The sequence below is a fragment of the Ylistrum balloti genome, unplaced genomic scaffold, assembly GCF_031769215.1.
Source record: "Ylistrum balloti isolate Yb309-2 unplaced genomic scaffold, AGI_CSIRO_Ybal_v1 Utg370620, whole genome shotgun sequence".
In the NCBI taxonomy this organism is placed as follows: Eukaryota; Metazoa; Mollusca; class Bivalvia; order Pectinida; family Pectinidae; genus Ylistrum; species Ylistrum balloti.
The window spans coordinates 245,346-255,858 of record NW_026782380.1 but is presented as its reverse complement, the minus strand read 5'-3'; the positions used below and the strand labels follow the sequence as shown (position 1 = coordinate 255,858).

General features: G+C 35.4%; 1 protein-coding gene across 1 annotated transcript; it reads left to right on the top strand.

The window, feature by feature from the left end:
• Window positions 1-242: 242 nt before the first annotated feature.
• Window positions 243-10,217, top strand: LOC132557074 (serine/threonine-protein phosphatase PP1-beta catalytic subunit). The gene is made up of 8 exons (XM_060221561.1): window positions 243-318; window positions 1,262-1,393; window positions 2,537-2,767; window positions 3,891-3,995; window positions 5,216-5,287; window positions 5,423-5,574; window positions 6,548-6,682; window positions 6,943-10,217. Exons 1-8 carry the CDS (start codon window positions 243-245, stop codon window positions 7,045-7,047), a joined length of 1,008 nt encoding a protein of 335 aa, XP_060077544.1. The 3' UTR covers window positions 7,048-10,217.
• Window positions 10,218-10,513: the final 296 nt, after the last annotated feature.

The following is a 10,513-nucleotide window of genomic DNA, read 5'->3' as shown; positions in this document are numbered from 1 at the left end:
AATCGACCCAACCACAAAAATGCAGGGTAACATGGAACGTAATTACTGTTATAAGGTAGCATAGTTTACATAATCATACCAAAACAAGGTAAAGTTGGATTTATGAATGTAACTATCAATAATTATTCTAAAGTTCAACCGACTGGAAAGCTTTATATCTTACTACTTTGTCATTTTCTATATATGTACATGTTGAGGAGATCCCAAAAATATCTTCCGAGGTCATCATGGTTGAGCAATTGATGACGTCACGAGAAATAGTCAAGATGGCGGAGACCGAGTTGAACGTCGATAGCTTGATATCGCGCCTTTTGGAAGGTAGTTTATCGTTTCAATGGAACGCACAACGATTTAAGATACTTTCTTGTGTCCACAAGAATTTCTTCACTGCTACATACATAGCAAAATTTGATATTGTATTGGTATCTTACATCCTTTTACACCCAGGCACTTATTCTTCCTGTTTCTTTTCGTCCCGCCTCGAAATGCATTTTGTTGTTGACAACACCGTAATGAAGTTGGCCTTTTAGGAATCCAAACGTTTTGTTCAATTAGGGTATGACTTAAAATAATATGTGAAGATCCCATACATTTATGAAAGACGAAATGCACGAGTTTGTTTACCTCCATTGCTGATCATGTCTATTTTTGGAAAACTCGTATGTTAGACCTGCTGTCAGACGTGATTTTGTTGATAAACAAATTTTCCAGACATGTCGCGTTTGTGGAAACGCCTCAGCCCTTGTGGTGCAATGAAAGGCTGTAGTTCCTGGTGTAAAACAAATATAATGCTGATTCTCATTTTCTGTCTCCTTAAGTTTGGAAATACTTCAGTATGTCAAATATAAGTGTTCATACACTGCTCACAAGTTAAAGATTGGGATAAATACTGCCCATCAGCTTTAGGGTGAAAATCACTTTTACCCTCCTCTTGTCATCACAGTCTTATCTTAACCTACTTCAGATGCTATATGCCACCAATTTCATATTAAAGTCCTTTATCAGACTCCGACCTGAGTCCCAAATTGCCAAGTATGCCATCCAGTCTTTTGTTAGTAATTTTATAATACGAAATAAGGTAAAATCAAAACGCTCTTTGCTTCATACTGTCAGAATAATATGAAACTTCAAGCTTGTTTTTTGAAAACCATGTTATGGTAATGTATTTGAGTTCCATGATGTAACTCCTAATTTAATGCTAATAGGTGCAATAAATCCTTATTTTATGCTTATTTTAATCCTTTAATGTTTAATCTTACAGTTCGAGGATGCAGACCAGGAAAAACTGTTCAAATGACAGAGGCAGAAGTGAGAGGATTGTGTCTTAAGTCACGTGAAATCTTCCTCAGTCAGCCTATCCTACTAGAGCTGGAGGCTCCATTGAAAATATGTGGTTTGTATGATTCATTGCCTATTCATTTATTCTTGCATCTTATGTCATAGATTGTCATTACTATATCTGGAGAAGTGTTTGATGGTTTTAAAATTATGTGTGTATTTGCCTTGGTCCCTAATTGTGCTTAGTTCATTTTTACACTGATTGGAAAAACAACATGGATGACAGGTGGCCATCTTGGTCATTGACACTTATAGATTATAAGTGCTCTCCCTGCCGAAGTACTGGATGGATATTTCTCAAATTCCTTAAATAGATTTTCCATTGTCCATAGTTGTTCCCCTTCAAATTCTGGATTGACCCCCACCCCTACCCCCCCCCCCCCCCCCCCCCCCCCCCCAAAAAAAAAAAAACCAAAACAAAACAGGCTGACAGGAGGCCATCTTTGATTTGGACTATGAACATTTGCTATCACTACTTCTTGAGAAGGACAAGATGCATCCTTCTCAAATTTCATATGTAGGTTCTCCTTTGTCCCTACTTTTGTTCTATTGATTTTTGGACTGCTGGTAGGCTGATAGAAGGTAAATCATGGATTTTCACAATGAAATTTTGTTACAGCCCTCTGTTGAAAAATACTGGATGGGTTGTTCCCAAATTTTATATGTAAGTTATCCTTGCACAACAGTTGTGCTGGTTTGATTTTCGGACTGATTACAAGAAACAAAATGGCCAACAGGTGACCATCTTGAAATTGATATTTTAAGAGTATTATCACTAATTAATCCTGGAGAAAATTTAAAATTCCACATATAATCAAGAAAGAGAGAAAGAAAGATAAAAGAGGGAAAAAGTCTTTTAAAGAACAAATACAGATAAAGCAGTGATGAGTGAAAAGATCCCACAGGGATCTTGTGTATTATCAAAGCCTTAAAAAATGCATAAACAGTATGTTTGTCACTGATGCTACAAAGAGCAGAAATCAGAGCTACTGATAACACTGGATTTTCGATGGAGAATTTCTACTAATTATATTAATTAATAGTACATTCTTTGTAAATCTTGTTAGAGTTTTATGGTGATGATGCAGATATAGTAGAGTTTATGATTAAGATCAAGTCTATTTTTAATGGTATTCCATATGAGGAATATTGAAAAAATGTTTGCATATTCATGTAAGACTTCCTTGTTCCTTTCCAGGTGATATCCATGGACAGTACACAGACCTATTGCGACTGTTTGAGTATGGAGGATTCCCCCCAGAATCCAACTATTTGTTTCTAGGCGATTATGTAGACAGAGGAAAACAATCCTTGGAAACAATTTGCTTACTTCTTGCTTACAAAATTAAATACCCAGAGAATTTCTTCCTTTTACGTGGAAACCATGAATGTGCAAGTATCAACAGAATATATGGATTTTATGATGAATGTGAGTATTAATGTATGCTCAACAGTATTCTCAACTTCTGTCATGTCACAGAAATCCTAGAAATGATATGGTTTAGGGAAAACGGAAGAATTCTAAAATACTGTATTTAATGATATATTTTGTTACCAGGCATTACCTGTTATGATAAATGATGTGTTTCTCTTTTAATTTATTTGTCTGTTTACATTTGTTTCTGTTTGTATAACTTTTGACATCTTCACAAAACTTTACTGAGAAGTCTGATTTTACAGTATAGATCACTCTTGTAGAAATAGAATGTTATTCAGAAAGACAGTACAGTACTGGAGTGAAGTTCTGTGGAAACTCAGTTTCTGTCCAACATCCAAATGCAAACTACAGTACTTTCCGAGTTATAAGCTGCACTGGTATATAAGCTGCAGAGCCGATTTTTACAGATTTTTTTCATTTGATCCACATATTAGCCGCACCCTTTTTTACAAAGTAACTGTTACATTGACCAAAGTTTGTTAATATAACAGATGAGAGAGGGGAGTTTCTCAAGACTGTCATTAAAACATTTCATACAATTTGCAAATGAATTATGCACAGATAATCCTTTAATAAAATAGCGAATATCGAACTCATTTGGCTTGGGTGCCTTCACAGATTGTCTATGCACAGATATAGGGCCTAATGTTATGTACAGTTTACTAAACAATCCCTCCATCGGCGTCTGTGCTGTTAGATATTAATGAAGACCCATGCATGCTGACCAAATTCTTACAGTCCCATATTATTTCTCCTTGTAAGTTACACAAAGTCATTCATATTGTAAACAACCATGGTGGTCGTTCTAGAATTTGACCTATAACCTGATGGCCTATCAATCCCAGGATGCAAAAGACAAGTTGTAAACTTCTGCTATGGCTTAAAAAAACAGCGGAAGTCTAGAGGATATTATTGTGATTCATATTAAAAGGTGTGATTGATTAAGTCAACAAGAATGTTATTTCAATTTTGATCTTCAAATCCTCCTGTATAGATCCCACACCGTGCCTCATTGGTATGTACATAGCAGTCAAAAAACAAATTGTGGTATATCTACTTATGTGTGTTTCATTTCCTCTTTCTTTTTATTAAAGTTGTTTATTTGGTGTTGTAGGCAAAAGAAGATTTAACGTAAAGCTATGGAAGACATTTACAGATTGCTTCAACTGTTTACCAATAGCAGCCATTATTGATGAAAAGATCTTCTGTTGTCATGGTGGTATGTAAAGATATACTCTGCTACTTCATGGTAAAGGTTATAAGTCTGATTGATTGTATGAAGGGAAGAATTACAGTTTTCACTCTGAGACCAGATAACTTCTGTCATAATACATTTCACTTCTGCCTTTGCTTTGCTTGGGCCTCTTCAAAATTTGATTACATATTTCAGCTCTGTCTTTGTGAAGCATTTAAGTTAAATATGAACAGAAGAACAGTAAGAAATGTCTAGACACTGTGGTTATTACATTTTATTGACATTTTCAATGTGCAGGACCATACAAGTAACCACACTCTTAACTTGCTCGCTGGTTAACTTGTTGGTATTTGGCCTCATTGGGAGATTTCTCTTGTCAGAAAGCATCTTTGTTTATAATTCATTGAACTGAAAACTCTTGAAATATATTTTTTACATCCTCGTGGCTACTTTAGATCTTATTGCATGATAAAGTGTTTTTTAAGCAACCACATAATGTAATGAACTGTATCTGGTGTTAATGGCTGTCTAGTGAAATTATATATATTTTTTTGCTATTATATTATATTAACCAAGTTATTTGATGTGACAGTGTGCCATCAATTAGTGTCAGCAAACATTTTAACACTTGGCCAGTAAATCTGGTTACTGATTAACAATATTGTAAGCCCAATACATTGAGGGTCACCAGTCAAAATGTGAAGTGCCAGGTTGGTGCATGGTTCCGAGTTCTTGGGTTAATGAAAATAGTTAGAACAACAATGGTACAGCATCTGTCACCAATTGTCACCTGTTGTCTATCTTCATTTATCTTTAAAGAATTTCTTTTCAATAATAATTTAAAGACATAGTTCAGCATGTTTTTGCCAGTAGTATGCTTGGAAGATGACCTTCCCCTCCCCTCCGAAATAACCGTTCCCCAACCCCCAACCCCACCCCAAATAAACCAAAAAAAACCCCAGCAAAGATAAGAACTATAATCATTATGAGGAGTAACTGGAATATGAAACTATTAAGATCAGTATTATCATTATGAGGAGTAACTGGAATATGTAACTATTAAGATTAGTATAATCATTATGAGGAGTAACTGGAATATGTAACTATTAAGATTAGTATAATCATTATGAGGAGTAACTAGTATTTGTTATTATGAAGATGTTATTATTAGGGGTAGTTAATACAAATCATCAAATACATTGGAGTGATGGTGTGTCTCTTATACAAATATATTTTCATTACAGGTCTGTCACCAGATCTCCAGTCTATGGAGCAGATCCGGAGAATTATGCGTCCAACCGATGTACCTGATACAGGTAACCTCACTTGCATCCATTTTCAGCTTGGACATTAGTTTTGAGTTGATCTGAATTGAAATGAATGCCATCATTTTACTAGTTTTGATTGAATACTTTCAATGAAATTATATACATTCAATGTCAAATTTATAGGTTTGCTATGTGACCTGTTGTGGTCTGATCCTGACAAGGACGTCCAGGGCTGGGGAGAAAATGATCGTGGTGTGTCCTTTACGTTTGGAGCAGATGTTGTCAGCAAGTTTCTTAATCGTCATGACTTGGACTTGATTTGTCGTGCCCATCAAGTAAGTATCTTGTTAGGGGGGCAGGGGGTCTGTCTGTCCGTTTGTAGAAAAATTTTGCCTGGACAACTCCACCAAAACCACTGAATCGATTTCAATGAAACTACATAGGGATGTTGGGGACCATGTGAAGATGTGCATGCATTCTTTCTTTTCCAGCAAAATATCGGTTGCCATGGTAACCAGTCAAAATAAATAGGATTTTGTTTGAAAATTTTGTCTGAACAACTTCTCCTTAACTAATTTATTAGTTTCATTTTTACAACACATAAATGTTAGGTACAATGTTTAAATGTGTATATGCATTCCTTTTTGAACAAAAACTGTGTGGTTGCCTCGGTCACAGGTCGTTATAAAAAGAATTTTCGTTGAGTAAGTTCTTACTGACAGTGAACAGGGAGGATATTCACACTCTTTTGTATTGACCATGTAAATATGGACACATGTTGTTGGTCACAACTGTACATGACTTTCATTTAAAAATCAAGGCCACTACTAGAGAACACTGATTTTGTAAGTAAGGTCCAATATGCTTTGTATGTATAAAAACCCATTTGATCAATATATATGGAATGAGTGATAATCAACCTGCTCACAATAGGTATGATTAATCTGAAGGTCACAGGAAAAGAATAAACCTGCTGTATATCGTTGTGTGTTGTAAGAGGTGATAAATTGTAGGACATTCCTTGCACATTAGGATGGTATTTTCTATGATGTTTTCTACTTAAGGGAATGTCTTGTGCATTCTTCTGTGTCTGTCTACTACAGAGACATTAACCAAAATAGGTCAGCTGTTCCCATTCCAACACTTTGTGATCTTGATATCTTCCTTTCTTTCTTGTGTTTTACTTTCTGTGTGTATAGTATATAATCACTTTGTGCAAAGCTGGTGTACACAATATCTCATGAACCCTTGACCGACCATCAAAGTCTCAACAACACCAACAATTTAGATAATTTCACTTCTTTTTAGGTTGTAGAAGATGGGTATGAGTTTTTTGCCAAAAGACAGTTAGTGACCCTGTTTTCAGCACCAAACTACTGTGGAGAATTTGACAATGCAGGAGGCATGATGTCTGTGGATGAGACATTGATGTGCTCTTTTCAGGTAAGTGATGTTTGACTCACACATTGAAGTGTTGCAAGATACTCCAAGCTCTTAGTCTAAACAGAGATATCCTTAACCCACCTCAGGTGAACTGATATGAAGAATAATGTATACTTTTCCTATTTCAAATGCCAATGCAGTTGTTGATCTTCCTTGTGGTGTGGTTTCCAGATGGTACATTTGATTTGTTTACTTTTGTCAGTGATTCTTTAGCATATATTAAAGGAATTTTTGTTATAAGTAATATTTTTCTTTCACAGATTTTAAAGCCATCCGAAAAGAAAGCCAAGTACCAGTATGGAGGTTTGAATTCTGGTCGCCCAGTAACTCCCCCGAGAGGGCCACAGCCACCAAAGAAGAAATGATCGTAGGCCAGGATAGTGTGGGGCACCTGCTGATAACAGCTGTCCCCCTTTAAGGTGAAACCTTGTAATGTGGACAATATCTAGCACAGACATCAAAATCTGCCAGAGCTAGCAGATCCTATCATGTGTGGAGGTTTCATCATAAAGAGTGATCAGCTCTACTTGACCACTGTTGTCATTGTGTATGATAGACTGAGTGCCAGGTAGACGACATCCAGTGCTGGAGTAGCCTCAGTATAAACATTATACAGTGTATATAGCTTAAGTTTTATGGAGCATCTCAAGTTGTTTTGTCGGCTCTTATTTTTATGATGTGAATAAAATAAAAATGACAGAACTTAATAGCACCCTGTAAATGCAATGAGATATCTGTGATTAAACAGTGGAAGGCTCCGCAGATCCCCTGTATAGAAAAAGTTTTTTATTTACCTTTTGATGCGCTATTTTGATGCACTGTTAGAAGAACAAAGTGTTAATGTAGATAGCATGCACCAGGGAGTATGGAGGTATATCTATGCAGTGTGTGGAGTAGGTGTGTATATGAGAGACATGGTTGTATGTGAAGGAGATGAGAGCAAATGTGAAAGTGTGCCAGTTTATGTACGGAGAATATCTTAAACACTGACAGTAAGCATTAGACACCTGTAGCTCAGATTTAAGGCTTGTAACTGGTGAATCCTAAGGGATTTACAGCACATTATGGTCTCTTATGTGGTGCATGGACAATTCATCAAACATATTGCCACAATGTAGTTCTTTTTCTTTTTGTGTTAAGTTTCTTTTTTCCAGTGAACTATATGTACCAAGTGTATAAGTACTGTATTATTATCTAATAATCATATCCATGTATGTACTCCAAGGTTTACTTTTCATGTACCTTCCTTATCATAACCAAAGACTTTATATTATTTTTTTTTAATACTTGCTTCTGCAAGCCCAGAAAATCTGACGAGACACTTTGTAACTAAGTTAAAAACCTTATTATTTCACGATGATTTTTGCAAGCTGCTTAAAACTACCAGGAATTTCTCCATTGCACTGTTAATGGTTCCATGTGGCCCTATGCGCTAAGAAAAAATTTAATACTGATTAAGTATTATTAAAGTTTTTGAGGACGTTGGTGTATGTACATGTAATGCCTCAATCATGAAATATGATGTTGGCCTCTACAGCTACACCACGGCTAGTACATGATTATCTTGATCAGCCTGCATTCATTATAGAAGGCAGGTACTTTTCTTCACTTGAATGATACAATAATGAATATTTTTTCTAAACTGCATATATACTATGAATATATTTTCTTTAAATTATCATTTAAAAGTTAAAATAGTATGAACCTTGCCAAAATATTCCAGTCTCAGAGGTTACAAATCTGAACCCTTGATAGTTTTTCATTCATTAATGTATAATGATAATTTGTGGCATATGACTCTGGTCAGTACTGAAAATGTGATGTCAAGACTAAGGGACCAAATGTCATGGGCACTAATGTGATTAGTATTTTCAGAAGAAAACATTGAAATCCATACCATGAAGGCAAGGTAATGGCTGGAAATCAAGGTGAATTCACTCCAAGGCAGAGCCTTTTAAACATTTGATGTAGCCTTTGTAGGCAACTTTAAGATTATATCACAACAACAATTTTTGAAGTTGTGGTTATTGAAATCAGTTCATAATCAAAAGCAGTTTGATCAGAAAGTGGCTCATGTGACTAGCTGCCTCTAGAAGAATTGACAGGTAGTTTGGTTTAATCTCTGCAGCAAGTATTACCACAGTTTGTTACCCCAGATACTTGTATTTGTAATTGGATAACCAGTGGTTTGGGATAAGTTAGATATTTTGTGTGTATTTTTGTTGTGCTTTGATGCTAGCCTTTCTATGATGCACTGTAAGCATGTCTGTGGATGATCAAAGGCTTCACAAAACCTTCAGTGTACTAATTCCTTTGTTACATGTTTTTATTTAGTTTATTTATTTTTAGGTGGTGTGCTATTTTGTTTATCCAAAATCTGCTCTTTGATCAGTTTTGTTAAAGAAATTAATAGGGGATTTGTTACTCTTTGAAACTGACTGTCTTATTAAATGTACATGAAAGTGTGTGTGTAGGAATTGTGAGGTTCACACATACCTATAACTGTATGAAAAGAAAATTTCTTTTTTTTAGTTAAGAATATTTGATGACAATGTTGCCTGTGTGTTGATGGTGCTGTAGATGTTAGTAGACTAGACAATGCTACATAATACTGGTCATCGGACACACAGTCTGGACAATGCTATGTAATACTGCTCCCAGGACGCAGCCAGGATGATGCAACGTAATGCTGCTCATCGGACACCCAGCCTGGTCAATGCTGCATAATATTGCTCACAGGACACAGCCTGGCAATGCTTAGTAATACTGCTCATCCGACATACAGCCTGGATGATGTTATGTAGTACTGCTCACAGGACATACAGCCAAAACAATGCTATGTAATACTGCTCACAGGACACAGCCTGGACAATGTAATACTGCTTGTTATTGGCTACTGATAGCTGCATACTGTCGTAGAATCAAGGTTGTATTCATTAGATTTCCTGCTGTTCTAACCAGAATCTGCTACCATCATTACATTGTCAAATTTTGTTCAGAATTGATACCTGTTTGAAATCAGATTTAAAACAGAAATAAAATTGAAATCTCAGAATGTGCATTTGTCCATGATCTGGACTACAGAAATGTATGAAGATTTACATGTAGAGTTTCTCTATCATTTTTGCTGAAATAAAACTATCAGATGGGTAGAAGTGAATACATTTTTTGCAAGTGTCTCAGGCATTTCTTTACTTTTCATAGCTGAGAGCACTTGAGAAAGCCAATCATTGATATTTATAGCTATTGTTTCTATTGAGCAAGTGTGTCTGTTGTATACACCAGTTGACATCATTTTATCTACATGTCTCAACTGGAATAAACATATGTATCATAATTTGGATATATAGATCTTGTTTGTTAATAGATTTGTAGTGTGATGGACATGAGTTGCATGAGTACATACAACATTTCAGGTGATGATACAAGATGATCCAAATTGTAACACATTTTTCAAGGTTTGTTTGGTGAATATGTTCCATAAATTGTGAAGATATTTTATAAAATATTAACAAAATACACATATTTCTGTAAACTGCCTGTGGTATTATTTGTTTTATATAGCAATTATGTAGCCATTGACTGTCATACATGATACACATCAAGCATTGATTACACATGGTTTAGATATTTTGATTAAAGTGAAAAATATGTTCCACATAGCCATTTTAAAATTAGTGTGAATTATTTATATAATGATTCGTCGAGTTGCTGGAGTTAATTTCTGGTTTCTTAAAGTTTAACAAATTGAAGACTAACGTTGGTACACTGTAATTACAAATCCAAACTAGCTCCAATTTTCCTCTCCTGTTACTCCTGATTCCAGCAAAC